Genomic DNA, 21,458 nt, shown 5'->3' with positions numbered 1-21,458 from the left:
ATTTCCATATGCGACACTTGAAATTTTTTTTACGGTTACCAGGTTAGAATTACAGAGGAGGTCTAGTACTAGAATTATTGCTCTCACTCTGACGATTGCGGCGATACCTCACATGTGTGATTTGAACACCGTTTACATATGCGTGCGCGACTTCCGTATGCGTTTTCTTTGCTGCGCGAGCTCGCGAGGACGGGGGCGCTTTAAATTTTTTTTTTCTTATTTATTTTATTTATTTTTAAATTCATAAATTGTGTTAAAAAAAAATGTTTTGATGACTTTTATTGCTGTCACAAGGACTGTAAACATCCCTTGTGACAGTAATAGGTGGTGACAGGTACTCTTTATGGAGAGATCGGGGGTGGGACCCCCCATCCCTCCTTTACACTTCAAAGCATTCAGATTGCCAAAAACGGCGATTCTGAATACTGTGTACTTTTTAAAAACCGGAGCCATTGGCAGCCGAGTAAACGGGAAGTGACATCATGACGTCGCTTCCGCGTTTACAATATGAAGGCTGGAACGAAGCCACCCACAGCTTCGTTCCAGCCCGCCCCCAGCTGCCGGAGGCATCGGATTGGTCACCGAGCCTCCGGATTGACCGGGAGGCCCGGTAAGAGCGGCGGGAGGCGGCGGGAGGGGGGACGTCCCCTCCCACTGCTCCGGTATAACAGCCGAGCGGCTTTTAGCCGCATCGGTTGTTATACACGGATAGCCAATCGCCGGCTCTAAACAACGGTACTGGGATATGCCTGCAGCTGCGGGCATCATCCCGGTATAACCCCTGAAAGCCGAGTACGCATTTCTGCATACGGTCGGTGGGAAGGGGTTAAAAAGGATAAACATTCATGAGATTGTTATGGCTGTCTTTGTGCCCATTGAGAATTGTTCCCTTTCTTCCATTCCTAGTAACCACACAAGTGTGGGGAATTTCCACAGCATGGGGTGATCTTGGGGAAGTTAACAGTCAGGGTTTGAAGGCCCATTTTTATTAAATATGAAAATAAAGTTCAACACAAACAGCTACTCTTACATGGTTTCCACCATGGGTTCAAACATAAGAAAAATTATACCAAGCCTCCTTGCTTCTTTTTGCAGCACTGCTGCACAGGCCTCAAGCTTTGGCATTGTGGCTGGTTGATCAGACCGTTACACAACACCCCTGTGCTCTCACACAAATCTGTGCCTCTCACAGCACTCTTTCTTGCAGCTCTCTCAGCTCACTCACTCTTTTTTTTAATCATTGCGCAGCCCATGCCCCGACCTCTTGATTGGGGACCTTCTGACTCCCGGATGAAGCCCTCCTGTCTTCTAGACTTCGACCCCCTGGTTCCTGGGTGCCCAGGCCTATGATTATAAAGGTGGTGCCCACCTGCACACACAGCCTGCCAGTCCCAAGTAAGGGCTTTCCTAAGACTCTTTGAAGACTCCAAACTCTGGAACCCAAACTGATAGTAACAAAACTGGGAGAAAGCTGTGAAATCAACTTTTCCAGCTCAGCACAGACACTCTGGAGCCCCTCGCGCTACATTTGTGATAACCACATGTCATTTTTACTTATTTTTACCAGGCCTTGAACTGTCATAAAGGATACGGAGAGTAACAAAATACTAATATAGATTCTTACCATCCCACATTCTGTGAATTATTCTGCTTGATTCCTGTCTTTGAAACCACACAAAAAGACTAAGAAAAAAATATGGCAGAATGGGTCTGTGCTCAGTGGATTTCTTGTTTATGAACCTTCATTACTGAAAACTCAGAAGCAAAATGCGTTCTCATTTTTGATGTAGATCTAAAATGCTATGAAAAATATTTTTTAGTTAGCCAAGGTTAAAAAAAAGGCACATAAAAAAAGAAAAATAGAAAGGTAAAAATAAGATGGCTATACACTTTGCATTTTTATTATTGGATTGTATGAATTTTGCTAGGTTTTTGTGGAGTTCTTTTTAATTAATATTATGGCAATGCTAACAGACCCGATCATTATCAGATTCTTTGATGCCAAGAGAAAGATTTGTAATTAACGCTGCTGGGATATTTAAAAAAAAAGCTAATAAAGTGACTGTATTAAATAAACAAAAACAGTAATCCTGAGAAATCACCCCGGTAAAGAATAGTGAATTTCTGGAAGCTGAGCTCCAGTCTGGTGGGAACACTTGTGGAGCCTACAGAAGGCAAAGTCAAATAATGTTGATTCAACATTCATGTTTGATCTCGGTATGACTCTTGTAAATCTTTGTTAATTAGGTTACAAATGTACAGTGGTGGGTTGGGAGGAGAGGTGTTTATTACAGCCACACTGATTGTATTTCAACTTAATTTTCTCATGTGTGTACATTGAGAACCCAAAGGAATGTAGGTATTAATTAAAACAGCAAGAAAAGCAGATCAAAAGAGGCTTCTATATCTGGGAATAGACTATTAATATGCACATTATCTGTTTTAATCTATTTGCTGTGCATTATGCAGTATTCATTACAATAATCACTTAAAAAGTCAAATTATCTAAGAAATGTTTTCATGAGATTTTAATTCACTTTTCAGAATTTTCATTTCAATTTTGCTCTCACTATTTTTCGGTTTTGAAAGTATGCATATAGCTTTGATGCCAACCAATAATAACATAATTCCCGATAAAATACATCATGCTCAGTTTTTAATTATTTCAAAAAACATAAAGACCTGTTACGTTTACACCATCTATTTAGAATCATAGTTGTCAATCCTGGTATCACAAAATAATTATCTGATTTTCTCCTTAGGAACAGTTTCTAAATAATCTTGGAATTTAGTGACTGAGTGCCTATGAGGAGTGCTGATCTTGTGCTTTCTGCACAATGTCAATACTTATAATGTTACTTTTTTCACTTTTAATACAATTTAAAAAAGTATCATTAAACAATGCATGCCCAAGAATTCAGGCTACATCCCCAAGGTAAGGAGGCAGCAAGCGTAAAAACACAGTATCAGCACCATGGAGAGCTCAGGCTGCCTAATTTACTTGCTGGTTAAAAGCTGTTTTTACAGATTACTGTAAGTGTGCTGTTTTCTAGATTTTACATTCATCAGGTATAGATTCACTCTATAAACAAACAACACATTTATAAACAAGGTAAATGTTACTGGGGAATGTTGGTGAATAAGTGAATATACCATAAAACAATCACTGGTGGATGGGCTGATGAGTGTTTTTAAATATGCTTTCATATAGGATTCCATAAATGTTCTACTTTTTTGGGGTTGATTTACTAAAGATAAAATAGGCTGTTTACTTCACAAAGGAAGTTGCACTTTCCAATGGAATTTGCCCCAGTGCTTAGTGAATTTGGTGAAGTTTCACTTCGCAAAGAATACCCAATGGAAAATTGGAACACAAGGAAAGTTTAAAAAAAACAAACAGATATTATTGTTAGCACATGTTTGGATGATAGAAGTTAGTAGAGCTTTGTCTAATTCACTAAGGTCTGGGGTGACTCCCCTTGCTAAATGCAACTTTCCTTGCAAAGTAAACCGCCTGTTTGCCTTTAGTAAATAAAGCACTTTTTTTCTTTTTGAAAATCATTAGAGAATCCCCTAAAAGCTGAACTCCAGTCAACACTAAAAAACAACAATGTAGAGACAGTAGTGCCCCAACACTCTTAGAATTTATGGACACATACAAGGGTTAAATGTCTATTTAGCCTAGGGGTTAATGAACTAACATTATACCTGATTCCACTTTCTTGCAGGCTTCCTCCCAGCTGTAGTATCATTTGTACAAGGCCACTCCTCTTAGCCAGAGGTCCTGCGTTGTAGGTGAAGGTGACCAGGGCTCTTCATAATGAGAGCAGAGGCGAGCACCGGCTGCCTAATAGACAAGGAATAAGGTTAGTATTCCTGCTTATTCCTTACCTCCTAGACTATGTAGGAAAGTCATGGAGGAAGATACCTACACATGACACCTCAAGAAAGTGTTTTAATAGCTAATCATGTTTTGTGTGGCAGTATTTAGTAAATAATAGAAAGTTTAGACATAAGTGATGGAATCTGTATAAAAGAAGCTTTGTTCTCCATAACGGACAGAAAAAGAGCAGCCTGGTGGTCCCTTTCCATGCTGTATGTTTAATAACCCTTCTGCAGATCAAAACCTCTGCTCTTACTGAAAACTATTCAAGATGTCTCTGTATTATGGTTTTAGGGTCTGTGAACCAAAAACCTAAAAGCCTAATATAAAAGGTGAACAGTAAATAGTTGCAGCTTTCAATAAGAATGCTATACTATATGCACAGATACACAAATGTCATTACTTGAAGCATTGTTAAACAATTCAGTGATAATTGGGGAGTGATAACATCTATTTGGAGAAGGAAAACATTTTTAAATGTTGGTGATAGGAAAAATAGCACATGTGAAACACTTGGGACGTGTTCATGAAAAGTCTGCAAAGCTGCTCCAAGCTGTTTTTTTAAATCAGCACTTATCTGAAATAGTCATCTCAAGACTTTTTGTTATTTAACTGTTCTTGTGAATAATTTACCTTAGCTGATAATTTAGCATAATAAAATAATCAAGTGTTTATTAGCCAACAAGACATGGCAGGAAGGAGGAAGGCAAGAACGATATGTTCATTTTACACACAGAGAAACATTACATTTCATTCAGAGGGGACTGGTAGGCTCAAGCAATTTAAAAAGATGAGTACCTTAAATTCAAATATTGGTATATTACAGATAATAATTTTCTACTACAGGCCCCATTAAAAGTGTGTTAACTTCTAAATGCCCTATGTATAAGGTTCACAATAATGAAAAATATTGTACTCCGGTAACTATATGTGTTTAATACCTGAAATGAGAGTATTCAGTAAATAAATTCCTTTTTTTTAATTTTACATGCAGGCCAAGCTGTCCAAATTGAAAGTTGATGATGGGGTACATACAGTGCTTAGCTTTTATTTACAGCATGCAGTTTCAACCTTTTTTTTACAAATGTTGCTTGATTAAAATCTAAAACTAAATTTCCATTTTACATTAACCTGTCTACGGGGTGGCATTGCTGCAGTAATTTAATTGTTGGCACTCCATTATATTACACAGAAAATTATTGGAACTACAGTTAGGATTAACAAGTACCATATTTATCTGCATATAACACGCACTTTTTCCCCTGAAAATAGGGGGCAAATCATGGGTGCGTGTTGTACGCCGATAGTGTACCTCGGAGGGGAAGAAGGGGGGCGAGCGCCGCCAGAATTCACTGAGCCGTCATCTCCTGTTTACTCGGCTCTCACATCACACACACAGTCCCACCTCCGCCACCAGCATTGGACCAGTGTTCTGCCTATCACAGGAGCTGGTCCAATGCTGATGGCGGAGGTGGGACTGTGTATGTGACTGCGGACTGAGAGCCAAGTAAACAGGAGATGACAGCTTGGTGATTTCCTGCACTGCATTGATGAGAGATGGTGAGGCTGCAGATGGGCATTAATCAGGCAGCTGCATTGATGGGAGATGGGCTGCAGATGGGCACAGATCAGGCTACAGATGGGCTCAGATTAGGCTGCATTGAAGCTGCAGATGGGCACAGATCAGGCTGCATTGAGACTGCAGATGGGCACTAATCAGTCTGCATTGAGGCTGGTCATGCCCAGTTCTACTTTAAAATAAAGCAAACATTGAATGCAAATGCATGGTCCACTTATCTTGGTGCACCCCCTCTCCATCTAAGGTTAAAGAGATACTTAAGTCTCATTTTTTTTTAGTTAAAAATAACAAACATGTTATACTTACCTGCACTATGCAGTGGATTTGCATGGAGCAGCCCAGATCCTCCTCTTCTCGGGTCCCTCTTGGATTCTCCTGGCCCCTCCATCCTGTTGAGTGCCCCCTCAGCAAGAAGCTTGCTGGGGGGGCACTTGAGCTGAGCCACAGCTCCCTGAGTCCACTCAGACACTAAACCGTGGCCCGCCCCCTTTCTCTCCTCATTGGCTGTCTGTCTTTAATTGACAGCAGCAGGAGCCAATTACACCGCGCTGCTGTCTCAGCCAATGAAGAGGGGAGTCCCAGGCAGCCGAAACACTCCTACAGCATTGCTGGATCTAGATGGGCTCAGGTAAGTATTAGGGGGGCCGAGAAGGGCTGCTGCTCACAGAAAACTTTTTATCTTAATGTATAGAATGAATTAAGATTAAAAAACCTTCTGCCTTTACAATCAGATTAAGTTAAAACAATCAAAGAATACAACATCAGAAAAAATATAAAAATATTCAAAATACACTTGGACCGCATGTCTAAGTGACAGGAACACCACTGAGACTCAGTGAGATGCAAGCTGAGGATCCCAAATTCCATAAAAAAATCATTCCTTCACATTGCAAAAGCATCTGCTTGTGAGATGCGTCATCCTCAGACTTCCCATAATTTGACAACGAAGTCCAGCAGTGGCATCAGCGCTTACAGGAAATGTGCAGAAAGTGAGGTGTAAGGAAATATATATTTTTTTTACATTTTTCATTAATTGTTTCAGCCCTGGAAGGATTTACCCCCTTAATGACCACTCTAAAATATATATATAAATCAGCATGAATATGTATATAAAATGGTGAGCAGCTGAACACCAGGGTCAAATAATCAAATCCCTAAAATGAATAAATATACAAATGGTGCAGCGCTAAATCAAACAAACACTAAATGAAAGTACATAAGTGAAATGATATTGAAAAACTGACACAATGCAGTGCAATTGTGTACTGATAAAATAAAATGATGAATATACTATATCAGTATCCGCAGAGCACATATGCAATGAGATCAAGTTCCAAAAAGCAATATCAAAAGTCCATTGAATCATCCAGTGAAATTCAACCAATCAAGTGTGATGAAACTGCATGCCGGTATAGGTGACTAATCGATGTGCCCTCCACCATTAATAAGAGTGGCCTCTCACCTGGCAACCAGGACCCTTTAATTACAGAGGGTCATACAGGCAATCCCATATGGGTCATAAAAGGATGTAGCACAGCGGATCAGCATACAAGACTTCCGTCAAATAGCAGGGTGTTGAAGATCAGGATACTCTGGGGAAGAGATGGCACCAGGATGCAGTATAGGAAGAAGGCAAGCAGTGTGATACTTTGGACAATGGTCTGCTGAAAACCTTGGGGTGGGTGTTACTTGACACGTATTACCTACCTAAACCAAGTGCACCCCTTCATGAAAATGATATTCTCTGATGGCAGTAGCCTCTGTTAGCAGCATAATGTGCCCTGCCACATTGCAAAAATTGTTCAAGGGAGGTTTGAGGAACACAACAACGAGTTTAGAGTGTTGACGCGGTCACCTACTGTAAATACCTTGCCTGTCAGCCATTTGAACAAAGAACAAGTTAACTTCCACTTTAAGGACAGATATATAATTAGAAAATGCATTTACCAAAGTATTTTACCACTAGGAAAGTATCACATTACAGATTCTCAAGACTTCATACAAGTATCAAATCTCTCCATCATAGAACTTACGGCAAATCCTTTGTTTTGCTTGAAGGTATTTCCATGAAGTAGAATGTATACCCTCACTAGTTATGAGATATTTTTATGAGACTAGAGTGGGCTGAGCATAGCACTGGAACTAAACACTCAAGTAGTGATCTATGTGACCATTTCACAGCTGGCTGCATTTCTTATGTATGGCTCAAAGTACATAATAAGACTCACTGATCAGTCATCTGGCTTCCAGGTGCCCCAGTCCAATCCTGCAATTAGTTTGTAATTTATGACTTGCTGACTTTTATAACTGATTGCCTTAAGAATGAAATGGGAAAAGTTAAACAAAGATGCCTCTACAAGTATCAGTTTGTTCTACAATAAGGAACACTATTGTTCAGACTCATCTGAATTATCAGCCAGGAAAACTATAATGTACTCCAGATGAGGGAGTGGGGGGCCACTCTGAAATGCGTTAAGATTTTTTCATGAATACAGAATCCTTTTGGAGCCTTTCTTCTGGATATTGATATTGTTCATGAGTGCTCAGCAGCATCCAGCCATGTGGGCTTTAAACACAAACAGGGTTCATTTACTAAAACTGGAGCATGCAAAACCTGGCGCAGCTCTGTATGGAAACCAATCAGCTTCCAGTTTTTTTGTAAAAGCTTGATCAAACAAGCTGACGTTAGAAGCTGATTGGCTACCATGCACAGCTCCATCAGATTTTGCACTCTCCAGTTTTAATAGGACAACCCCAAAGTGCTACTTGCCAAAAAGTAAGTGCATTCTAGCCAACATCTTGACAAGGTGGGCCTTTTCTTGGTATCAGTGTTTGATTAATACTGAACAGGTGGGATGTGCTTAGAGAAACCTACATTTGACTTTAAAGTGGTTGTAACCCTAAAAAATATATATCCTGTTCCTCTAAGGCATGATCTATTGCACAGTGCTTGTGGCATGTAATTTGTCCCTTTCTATGTTTTAAAATACCTGGTTGATCCTGTCTGTTCCTGTGCCCCCCCTGTGTGTGCTGAACACGATAATCATGGCTGCTGATCCCTGATAGCATGGTAAGTTTCTGTGCCTCCATTATTCCGCTGCGTGTTCTAAGTCTCTCCCCTCTCGCCCTCCCTCACTGCTTGTCAGTGTGAGAGCTGATCTCCTCCCCGCCCCTCACGCTGCAATATATAGCACAAATACTTGTATCCCCTCTGGTTTATACAATCATAAACTACAGTGTGTGTGTTTTTTTGCAAAGGTTAATGCTAAACACCTTTTCACACACAACCACTGTGCAGTCACGTGACCTGCCTCTGCTGGATGGCTGATGTCAGAGGGGAATCTCAGCCCTTCCCACTGCTCTTCTTAGATCGGGGAAGAAGAGCATAGGGCTATCACATGACTGCACAGCTGCTGTGTGAGAAAAGGTATTTTTTCACACGACAGCTGGGGATGCGGTGTTAATAGTGTTTCCAAGTTGATGGATGTAGCTCTTAAAGTAGTTGTAAAGTCACATTGCGACTTTGCTGGCATCCCCTCTGGTTACCTCTATACCATCAAAGTCACTATGTGACTTTACAACCACTTTAGGAGCTACATCCATCAACTTGGAAAGACTATCAACCTACCTGCTGTCGTTACAATTTTGTTTGCCATGATATAACGTGATCAAAAAACTGCTGTGCTGAAAAATACCTTACGGGCACTTTGTGCAGGTGTCTAATCTTTTACCACCAATAATATAAGCTAATATTTAACACCACGTGTAAAAAGGAACAACTAATGTATACAAATAAACACCAAATCCACAATAAAATGTGTAAATTAACACCACGTGCAATGAGACTTTAACTGTCCATCCATGTGTATTCGTTGGTACATCTGTGACTCCCTTCGCCTTGTCACACACAGCCTCTTACCGACAATGAAGATCCCACACTATAGGTGGTCAGTACTAAGCTTAGAGGTGTACGGACTCACTGCATTCAATCTTTCCACTCCTGGATCACAGATCTTGTCGAAAGAAGACACAGTGAGGTTCCTCTCCACAGACCTTACCCAGCAAAGCAAAACAAATGACAGTCTTCCACTGCATAAATCCATCAAATGTATTGATTTAAAAGCTGAATATCCACTCACATGAACTTCAATAAACAATGCATGTAAATTCACAGACACCACTGCTAGCACCCGCTCCAGTAGGCTTGAGTGACGTCAGCACCCCGACTTTTATTCGAAAAGACGCTCTAAAGGGGATCCTTTATAATATATAATGTTTTACTAACTGAAAAGCCAGGTGAGCCCACACTATTCCTGATACTCTTGAAGACACCCTTGTATCTCTTTTAACTTATACTATATATAGTTAAATCTGCCAGCCTCAGAAGACCAGTGTTGTTGCACTTTTCTTGGGAGGATTATTTAGAAGATTCTAATATGGAAGGAGTTCTGTTTTCATTCTAAGAACTGATCCTTTTTAAACATATTTATGTGAAACTCTGTTGTAGCTAATTTGCTGACTTATTTTGAAAATGCAACTTGCCTGGCAGTCAGATTGATGCTTTGACTTCAATCCTTTCTGAGTCACTGACCCAGAACAATAGAAGTATCATACCTTATATTATAAATTTAACCAGTGTAAGTACCTAGATTTATCTTGATATCAGCTTCTCATAATCTTCTGCGTGGCAGCACTTTAAAAGAGCGAGTCTAAGTTGAATAAATTGTGCACACATGCTAACAGAAAATATGACAGGAAGAAAGAGTACAGCGAACAATGTGTTGCCTCCCTTTCATTTATTGCAGCATGATAGGGATTTGTGCATGACTAAGCTATGCTACTGCTATGATGGGCTAAAGAAATGGAGGTGAAGTATGGATCACAAAACTAGCTGAACAGAATTACCTATGGCAGGAAAGGTAGCCAAACCTTTCCATATATGAATTTCATGTGTGTTTAGCTGCTTTTCTGAAGCTCCATGTCTGAAGGTGTCTTTTTTAACCTCTTGCCGACCGTCCGCCATCCTTTGATGGTGGCAGAATGGCTCCCCTGCATGAATCGCCGTAGCTGTAGGGGGTATAGGGGGCGTGTGCCCACCGCATCACTGAGGAGCCGATGCGCGTGCCCGACGGCCGTGATGTCCACTGGGCACCCGCGATCGCTCCTGACAGAGCCAGAACACGAATGTATGTGTGTAAACACACAAATCCACGTTCTGGCGGGGAGAGGAGACAGATCGTGTGCTCCTAGTATATAGGAACAACGATCAATCTCCTTCCCCAGGCAGTCCCATCCCCCTACAGTTAGAACACACTGAGGGAACACATTTAACCCCTTGATCGCTCCCTAGTGTTAACCCCTTCCCTGCCAATGACATTTATACAGTAATCAGTGGTTATTTTTAGCTCTGATCGCTGTATAAATGTCAATGGTCCCAAAAAAGAGTCAAAAGTGTCCGATTTGTCCGCCGCAATGACGCAATTCCAATAAAAATTGCCATTACTAGTAAAAAAAAAAATTAAAAATAAAAATGCCATAAATCTATCCCCTATTTTGTAGACGTGATAACTTTTGCACAAACCAATCAATATACGCTTGTTGCGATTTTTTTACCAAAAATATGTAGAAGAATATATATCGGCCTAAACTGAGGAAGAAATTTTTTTTTTTAATTTGGGATATTTATTATAGCAAAAAGTAAAAAATATTGTGTTTTTTTAAAAATTGTCAGTCTTTTTTTGTTTATAGCGCAAAAAATAAAAACCGCAGAGGCGATCAAATAACACCAAAAGAAAGCTCTATTTTTGGGAAAAACAGGACACAAATTTTGTTTGGGTACAGCATTGCATGACCATGCAATTGTCAGTTAAAGCAACGCAGTGCCATATCACAAAAAATGGCCCAGTCAGGAAGGGGGTAAATTGTTCCTCTCTATTCCTTCAAGGAACAGGTAGAAAAGGTCTTTCTAAACACCTTTCAATGCAGCCATGATATTCATTCCTTCCCCTATCGGTTTACAGTTTTTGAAAAAAATTAGTTCACATACATGAGAGACTTGACAATATCCCACAAAAATCAGGAGGAACAATGTAGACAATTGTGTTTTTACTGGTTGGTGTTCATGTGCTCCCAAGAATACAAGATAGCCTTTTCCAGGGGTTGATTTCCCTGTGCTCCTAAACACCTAGAGAGGCCCCAGCCAGTTTCCCCTCCCCCCTAATCCAGCACAACTTACTTATCTTATTTTTTCCTTTTCATATATTTATTTCCCCCCCTCTTTCCTTTTCTTGCCTTCTCCAGACATGTCTCTTTCTATTACTTCACCATCTCCCTCTCTTACTCTTTACGTTTGTGCATTACATTATATGTTGCTTTAACCACTTGCCGACCGCCGCACACCGATATACGTCGGCACAATAGCAGCGCTGGGCAAATGGACATACCTGTACGTTCCCTTTAAGAAGCCGTGCAGGGCACTCTCCGTGACCGTGCCTGCGGGCCCCATGAACTCGATGTTCACCGGTGTCCCGCGATCGTGTCACGGAGCAACAGAACGGGGAGATGCCGATCAAAACATTTCCCTGTTCTGCCTAGTGACAGGACAATGATCTTCTGCTCCTTGTCATCGGGATCAGTGATCAATGTCTTGTCACTGGTAGCCCACCCCCCCACACAGTTAGAATCACTCCCTAGGACACACTTAACCCCTTCCTTGCCCCCTACTGGTTAACCCCTTCCCTACCAGTGTCATTTACACAGTAATCAGTGCATTTTTATAGCATTGATCGCTGTATAAATGACAATGGTCCCAAAATAGCGTCAAAAGTGTCCAATGTGTCCGCCATAATTTCGCAGTCACAATAAAAATCACAGATCGCTGCCATTACTACTAAAAAAAAAATTATAATAAAAATGTCATAAATCTATCCCCTATTTTGTGTATGCTATAACTTTTGCGCAAACCAATCAATAAACGCTTATTGCGATTTTTTTTAACCAAAAATATGTAGAAGAATACGTATCGGCCTAAACTGAGGAGAGAAAAAGGTTTTTTTATATATTTTTGGGGGATATTTATTATATTATTGCTTTTTTTTTAAAATTGTCGCTCTTTTTTTGTTTACAGCACAAAAATTAAAAACCGCAGAGGTGATCAAATACCACCAAAAGAAAGCTCTATTTGTGAGGAAAAAGGACGTCAATTTTGTTCGGGTACAATGTCAGTTAAAGCGACGCAGTGCCGAATCACAAAAAGTGCTCTGATCAGGAAAGGGGTAAGTTCTTCCGGGGCTGAAGTGGTTAACTGTGCTCATACTGATCTAAACATATCTTATACTTGTGCAGGTGGTCCACTACTGCATGCTCACCATACTGGTTGACACTGTGCCTATGTTATTCATTTTAAAGGACCTGTAATTCTGAAACCTTATTAGCAATGTGTCATTTTCAGCAAAATACTATGTAACAATGCCCTTGGCTGTAATATCATCCTTGACTTTAAAAATAAAGAATTACAAAACAAAGTGCAGAAGAAAATAATAAAAGAAGCAATTGTTTTGCATATTAGGGCTCATTTGCACTTGCATGGGGGGGTTAAAAAAATGTGGTTGAGCTGTGTTTTTACTGCCTCCAACATCTTCCCCTTAAGCACCAAAAACAGCGGATGGGAGAGTACACATGCTGCAGCAAAGATGACTTGCAATAATTAAAGTATAAGTAAAGGCAAAACTTATTTTTTTTTATGTTTTGGATAGAGTAGAGAGGGATTAGAAGCCATGTCATTATTTATTGCACTCTGTGCCCCCGTTAATGAGATTCACCCACTCTATTTGTCCTGTTTACCATCATCATTGAAAGTTTGTCCCCGGAAAAGTAATAGAGGGGAAATCTTCCAATGGAACACTAGTTCTGGTGACCTGGGGGTCCCGAAGGAATTGCAGGAATTTTCTCTCACTTCCTGTTTGGCTATGGGACAGGAAGTGAAGGGAAATCTCTCCAATGGGACACAGATGGCGAAAGAAAATCTGACAGAGGTTATGACCCTCCCTTACACTATCTAAAATGAAAAACAAAAGTTGTGCCTGTAGTTCTACGTTAATCCCCCGAATGTGACCCATACAAGTGAAGGGGGCCATGCTGCATCTATTCCATGGCAACATGCAACGCATACAGTTGTGGCATGCTGGTGAAGGCTTAAGGCAGTAAGGAGATTACATAATGCATCTTCACCATTTGCTAAGTACCCTCTAAAGAATGGTCCACCATGGGCCGCTCCTCAGAGGGCTCACACTAGTGTAAATGAGGCCTTACAGAGGCCTCTAGCCAAACATACTATTAATCAGCAAAAAAGATACCTTTCTTTTCATTTTGTGTTCCCAAGTTTGTGTAATGCATACAATTTCATCTTGTGGAATGTGGCCTTTCTGTGTAAATTACTTTGTTGTATCTTGAAGAAGAAGTTGGAGCTTACAAACCAATAGAAGACTATAAACAGGAAAATTGAATTTATTAGTGTGACTCTTAATAGCCAATGCCCTTCTTCAATTGAAATGAAAACAGACATCTAATATGATATGCATAACAGGGGCTCATTTACTAGAGTTGCATATATATGTATACAGTGGGGCAAAAAAGTATTTAGTCAGCCACCAATTGTGCAAGTTCTCCCACTTAAAAAGATGAGAGAGGCCTGTAATTGTCATCATAGGTATACCTCAACTATGAGAGACAAAATGTGGAAACAAATCCAGACAATCACATTGGCTGATTTGAAAATAATTTTTTTGGAAATTATGGTGGAAAATAAGTATTTGGTCACCTACAAACAAGCAAGATTTCTGGCTCTCACAGACCTGTATCTTCTTCTTTAAGAGGCTCCTCGGTCCTCCACTCATTACCTGTATTAATGGCACCTGTTTGAACTTGTTATCAGTATAAAAGACACCTGTCCACAATCTCAAACAGTCACACTGCAAACTCCACTATGGTGAAGATCAAAGAGCTGTCGAAAGACACCAGAAACAAAATTGTAGACCTGCACCAGGCTGGGAAGACTGAATCTGCAATAGGCAAGCAGCTTGGTGTGAAGAAATCAACTGTGGGAGCAATAATTACAAAATGGAAGACATACAAGACCACTGATAATCTCCCTCAATCTGAGGCTCCACGCAAGATCTCACCCCGTGGGGTCAAAATGATCACAAGAACAGTGCAAAAATCCCAGAACCACACGGGGGACCTAGTGAATGACCTGCAGAGAGCTGGGACCACTGAAACAAAGGCTACCATCAGTAACACACTATGCCGCCAGGGACTCAGATTCTGCAGTGCCAGACATGTCCCTCTGCTTAAGCCAGTACATGTCCAGGCCCGTCTGAGGTTTGCTAGAGAGCATTTGGATGATCCAGAAGAGGATTGGGAGAATGTCATATGGTCAGATGAAACCAAAGTAGAACTGTTTGGTAGAAACACAACTCGTCATGTTTGGAGGAGAGAGAATGCTGAGTTGCAACCAAAGAACACCATACCTACTGTGAAGCATGGGGGTGGCAACATCATGCTTTGGGGCTGTTTCTCTGCAAAGGGAACAGGACGACTGATCTGTGTACATGAAAGAATGAATGGGGCCATGTATCATGAGATTTTGAGTGCAAACCTCCTCCCATCAGCAAGGGCATTGAAGATGAAACGTGGCTGGGTCTTTCAGCATGACAATGATCCCAAACACACCATCCGGGCAACGAAGGAGTGGCTTCGTAAGAAGCATTTCAAGGTCCTGGAGTGGCCTAGCCAGCCTCCAGATCTCAACCCCATAGAAAACCTTTGGAGGGAGTTGAAAGTCCGTGTTGCCCAGTGACAGCCCCAAAGCATCACTGCTCTAGAGGAGATCTGCATGGAGGAATGGGCCAACATACCAGCAACAGTGTGTGACAACCTTGTGAAGACTTACAGAAAACGTTTGACCTCTGTCATTACCAACAAAAGATATATAACAAAGTATTGAGATGAACTTTTGATATTGACCAAATAGTTATTTTCCACCATAATTTGCAAATAAATTATTTCTAAAATCAGACAATGTGATTGTCTGGATTTGTTTCCACATTTTTTCTCTCATAGTTGAAGTATACCTATGATGACAATTACCTCTCTCATCTTTTTAAGTGGGAGAACTTGCACAATTGGCGGTTGACTAAATACTTTTTTGCCCCACTGTATATATATATATATATATATATATATATATATATATATATATATATATATATTTTAAACAAAATATAACAAAAAAGTAAATTTCTTACTTTGGAAGAAACCTGCCATGAGACAAACATGAAAGCTGCTATTCATTGTTTTTTCCTCTAAGAGGTTGCCTGGCTATCATGTTAATCCATTGGCTTCAATACTTTGAGCCACAAGCCTGGAACAAGTGTGCAGATAAAGGTAACCTTGACCTGCCTATCTGTTCCTGGCCATGACTCCAGGTAGTAAAGCCAGGCAAATAGCATTTTGCAAAGGATATTAGCAACTGTATTGCTCTCATGACAGGTTTTCTTTAAATCCGATAAATAAATAAAACAAACTCTTTCTTCATATTTTATTTTACAATATGTCACTAAATATATTTACATAACAAGACTTTTGCCTCAGTGCAATACATTTTTTTATGTTGCATAAAGTACAAACTGTAGGATTTTTTTTTTCTTTAAAAAGAGACACTTGACTGCAGTTGCAGCTAAGTGTACAATGCAACATTTTCCAGTTTGCCACATTTCGTTTCCCTTAATGATACAGACAACACCCAGCTGCACACTGTTCTGAGCAATATCCTTAGTATTCATTACAATGTTTTAAGCACATACACTCTGGTAGATTTAGAGATTTTTTTAAAGGAAATTTTCTGTTCTTTTCTACACAGTACAAAAATACTGCAAATTTTATGGAAAATAACCCTTTGCTGTGCGAGAAGCTGAACAAACGACATGAGCAAAACTTAAGGAATGGTTTAAACACATTACCCCTCTAATATATTTTTACAAATGTACACTAACTCTTGACTTACAGAGCATACTGGGGCTGGTACACAAATCCCGATGGAAGGAAAAGGCAAAAGTGCTGTCCACACCAAAGGATCAGATTCTTTACATTTATGATCAACCAGTGCAAGAAGATGGCAGTTAAATCTGACTGGTTACGGTTAGCATCAGTTGTATTTTCTTCAGTGCTTCATTGTAAAAAAAACTTTAGCAAGAACTCTGAGCAAATCAGATTCTATTTTTTTTTAACTGTCAGTATCTTAAAATGACCCTGAGGCTGCTTTTTTGAACCCTACTTCTGAAAATGATAGTTGACTGGTTGCCACACTCAGCCTCCTGCTTTGGTATTTGTAATCACCGACCTAGAGCAAGTATGTAAGTAAGGACTTTTGACTTTTCTGATATACATATTTGTTCTTGGTCAATGACATTGAAGTTTTTGAAACCAAAGGGTCAACATAACAAACAGACTACTGACATTTTCAGATGGAGGTCAGCAATGGCAGCACTCTGGTTTGCTTTGTAGCATGGATCTGATTGGTGCCTGTCGGTTACACAGAAGGTTCTTATTTAAAGTGAGGCCATTGTGTTTAGCACTAATTGCAGAAAGATGCAATAAGATGAAAATGGAATACACAGCAGATATTACTGTATAAGAAAGGACAAGCGTCTTTACAAGTTATCTTCACAGTGATATACCAGAAAGGTTGTTTTGGATATACATAAAATAGCCCCATCCTTTCTTTTACGAAAAGGGAACAGTTCTAATCAGGAATGGATTTACAATGTACAAAACGTGTTGCAACAAACAATAATTTGATTATGCAATAAAGGCAGACGAAATAAACGATGATATGATTAAAGATAACAGGTCAGAAGAATTTGAGTATTACAGACTGCATGACAACACACATTTATTTAACAAATACAACTCAATGATCAATAGTTCATTACTCAATCAGGCTGAAAATTGGTAAGAAAACAATGTATACCAAAAATAACCAAGAGCATGTTTCAATTCTAAGGTGTAGGTTTTGGCACTTTATGGGAACAAGTCCTTGCCCAAAATCAGTCATATAAAAAGAAAATACAGTTCTTCTTGAATACGCCTTGCAAATATAGTACCAGTGTACTAGCAAACACTGAAACATATTGAATAAACATTCCCACTGATTTTCACATGCATACACTATTCAAAGAACAACACTGTATCAATGGTTTGTGTCTGTATTTAAAAAGAGTTCTTTGAGATCACTTCCCCCATGCAGCAGCAACCCTCTAGACCTCCTCTGGAGACCGCGTGTCTGATTTCAACTTGACAAACTCCTTGGAAACCTCGTCATTGGACCTCTGAGAAAGTATTCTTAGGATTGTCAATCCAGTTTCATCCATGCAGATGTTCTTTGTCAGTGGATACCAGGATGCACAGTTCCCTTTCTCCACAATGCCCTTTAGTTGGATGACTGTCATTCCAATGATGCGATCTTCCCTGGCAAAGCAGTAGTCTTTGACACACAGGTGAAGTTCATAGGCTGCTGGCTTTTCTTCATTGCCAAGAATACTGTGGATTAAAAAAATAATAATAACATTAGCAGCAAGGACTGTATAATAAGATCATCTTCTGCATTCACTAAGCTTAAAAGCTAACTTGACCTCATAGTTTGAAATGCATTCTTACATATAGTTACATAGGGTGTGATTTACTAAAACTGAAGTGTGCAAAATCTGGTGCAGTGGTGCATTAGAAACCAATCAGCTTCCAGGTATTAATTGTCAAAGCTTAATTGAACAAGCTGAAATTAGAAGCTGATTGGCTACCATGCACAGCTGCACCATATGTTTCACTCTCCAAGTTTAATAAATCAACCCCATAGTTAGTCTGGCTGAAAAAAGGCACAAGTCCATCTAGCTCAACCAATAAAAGGGCAAAAAAATTCTTAAGGCAATGATTTCATTTTCCCCATTGAAATATCATCAACGTCTCTTGACACCGTTTTTTGTTCATTGACAGTACTACCTTCTCATGATTTTGTTGCCTTTTCAAGAATATGTTTATACGTTTAATCCCACATATAAACACATGGCGGTTTGCATAGTGTTTCAGCGTAACTGCTGTTTTATACCATGTTTTTAATTATTTTTATATACTGTATAACCTTATATTTCAATATACAAAAATTGGATTTTGAGACTCATACAGGCTGTTTAAAGGACCTTGTATTGTCAAAGCATGCTGAGCTTTACAATAGGAAAATGGTAAGGTTCTCTTTTTTTATAACTAAGCACATTTCAAAATATTGTACCTCACTATAAGGCGACACTACTCATGGGACTCTTGGACTGGATCTTTAATGCCCAACATAAATTATGGGTATAACTAGGAACACAGCTCTCTGTGTGCTCTCTATACAACACCCAATGTAAATATTTTTTGTTATGTATTTCTGCTATTCTTCTAACATGAGATTCACAAGAGTTTCACTCTCCACTAATATAGGCCGTAAGAGTCCAATACTGGGGTACCCAAAATGTCCTCCCAGTTTGAATTGCTTTAAACAGTTTAAATTGACTTTCCTCCAAACCTTTTATTATCCGGGTTCTCATCTAGGAACTACCATTCATTATTTGGTCAAATACAAGCATCTGGTAGGCATGCATTCTCGGCTCCTCATTAAAGAATGTTGTGTAAAATATATGTATACAATTTTTCATGTCATGGTATGCAATTGTATGATTTATTATGTCAATTGACAAACAAAATCTCTTACGGTTGTTGTTTCTTTTGTAGTATTTTTTAAAAAAACTGCAACATTTTCAGAAGCTCCTGAGGAAGCTGTTTGAGCAAAACATGTAGAAGTGGTTGCACAGGATACTTAAGTGATATGCTATGTTTGAACCATTATGGTCATTTTAAAGAAACTCTGTTTGTCAATAAAGTTTATATTTGTATACTTTAAAAATCTTTGCATACTTTTTTGGTACCTTAAAAGTCCCATCCTTCTTCTAATTGATTCTATTTTCCAAGGTATGTGGTACCAACCAATGGACCTTCATTACCCAACCTTAAAAATTCCTTATCAAGGTTATGTTAAATAAGGGACACTTGTGACATCTTAAGTCCTAAATGAAAGATCAGACCATTCCCTGCTGAACTGGTTACTCTACATTCAGCTTAGAGATTATTATCATACTTTGCAACATCCGGTATCCCTACGTAGGGATCCTCATCTCTTTGAATCTCAATGCTTACAAAATATAGGCCCCATCAATTCTATCTCAACACTATAACCTTCTATTGTTATATGTATGTATCACCTTGCTCTCCTTATTACCTATCAGAATGTGAATGCTGTTTTCAAATCATATATTTTGACTCATCTATCCTTTATAGCTATTGATATTCAGGAAAGGTTTATTAAGATCCTCACTAGGTGGTATTGATGGCCCCATAAATTGCACAAACATTTCTCCCATGACCCAGACACTAGGGATGAGATCTGAGTTTACCATGGGTTTGGGTACATTTACAGGATTAGTAAAGTTATCAAACAGCAAACTTTTGGATGAGGCATTTGCAACTTCACTGTTAGAAATAAAGAACCAACTAAAATGTAGTGCATATCCTTTGTCCCAGATCTGCTGAATCTCAAAAGCCAATAATTTGAAGGAATAAATAACATAGATCCCTTCCTATAAATGTGAGGACTGCCAACATTTTGCCAGCTGCTAGGGAGAGATGCTGTTTTTAAAATGTTTATTCACCTATTTATTTTGGCATTTGTGCATATCCCCAATAATTTTGTTGGACAATAGCTTGCTTTTTAGCCCTACCAGAATCAAATAGAAAGATTTTGGATTTTTCATTTTTACTTTCGATGATAATGGCAAACATGACAAATAGAAAGGGGGAATCTCTCTAACAGGGGCACAGACAACAATATAAACATGAGAGGTATTTTAATCCCTCTCCATTCTATCCAAAACAAAACGAAAAGATTTGCCTTTAGCTATAATTTAAATAAACATAATCTCTAAAAAAAAAAAAAAATGTACTGAACATAGGGCTAGGCTACGTTGCTCCAGAAAAGGGAGTTTATATTCTCAAACTAAAATTGGAAAACTCCTTAAGGCCCTGTTTACACTTGCAGTTAGGGTGAGGGCAAAACATACAGTCAATTTAAGCTGCAAAAGGTAGAATCCTTTATCCCTCCTGTTGCGTTCTCCTAAATGGGGCCACAAAGCAACCGTGTGGAACCCACGTAGTTGACATACAGTTATGCAGGTTTTTAGGGCTTAAGACAGGCAGCTACCACCCATCAAATGCTACACTGCAGTGACCACTGTCTGAGAGGAGAATTCAGCTACTTTGGAGAGTTTTTCTCTTATTTGACATTGTGGCTACAGAACAGGAAGGGAAGGGAAATCTCCACATTAGAGCATGAATGGTGAAAAACAAAAAACTATTCCATTCTCTGTCCAAGAAGGAGAAAAAAAGCTTTGGCTTTAGATATACGTTAACGTTTCTGGCAGGTCTTACTTCGATCGTTTGTCCCCATAGGGGTTATTTCACTTCCTTTCTTTCAGAGAACTGCACAAAAAATGCACAAAAAAGGAGGTGCAGTTTTCATTGGAACAGGAAAGTGCAAATAGTAGTAAAAACATTGTCAGAAGTTCTAAACTTATTTCACTTCACTAGAAATATTGTTTTGTCAGACAGAAATAAAACCTAACAAAGCCTCTAACCTTGTCTTAAAACAAAATAAAAGCACTGCCGTGTTCGAGTTGTCTTTATTTGCTTTTTTCCTCCAGTCAGGGAATATATATTATTTAGAATGATTAGAAAAAATCCTTGTTTTATACACTTTGGTTTATGAGATCTTACCACAGTCAGTTAATTGGCATAGTATTAAAGAAAAGAAGGGTACAATAAATTACTGATAAAATAGCTCAGTGTGGTTAA

At 39.3% G+C, this 21,458-nt stretch overlaps 1 protein-coding gene across 1 annotated transcript in view; it reads right to left on the bottom strand.

The window, feature by feature from the left end:
• Nucleotides 1-16,045: 16,045 nt before the first annotated feature.
• Nucleotides 16,046-21,458, bottom strand: part of UNC13C (unc-13 homolog C) — an 884,756-nt gene continuing 879,343 nt past the window's right edge. Inside the window, exon 34 of the mRNA XM_073618754.1 lies at nucleotides 16,046-18,059. Within this exon, the coding sequence (XP_073474855.1) occupies nucleotides 17,777-18,059 (283 nt within the window). The 3' untranslated portion in view covers nucleotides 16,046-17,776. The remainder of the gene's footprint in view (nucleotides 18,060-21,458) is intronic.

This window comes from Aquarana catesbeiana, linkage group LG03 (genome assembly GCF_042186555.1).
Source record: "Aquarana catesbeiana isolate 2022-GZ linkage group LG03, ASM4218655v1, whole genome shotgun sequence".
Lineage (NCBI taxonomy): Eukaryota > Metazoa > Chordata > Amphibia > Anura > Ranidae > Aquarana > Aquarana catesbeiana.
This window is presented reverse-complemented; position numbering and strand designations above follow the sequence as displayed.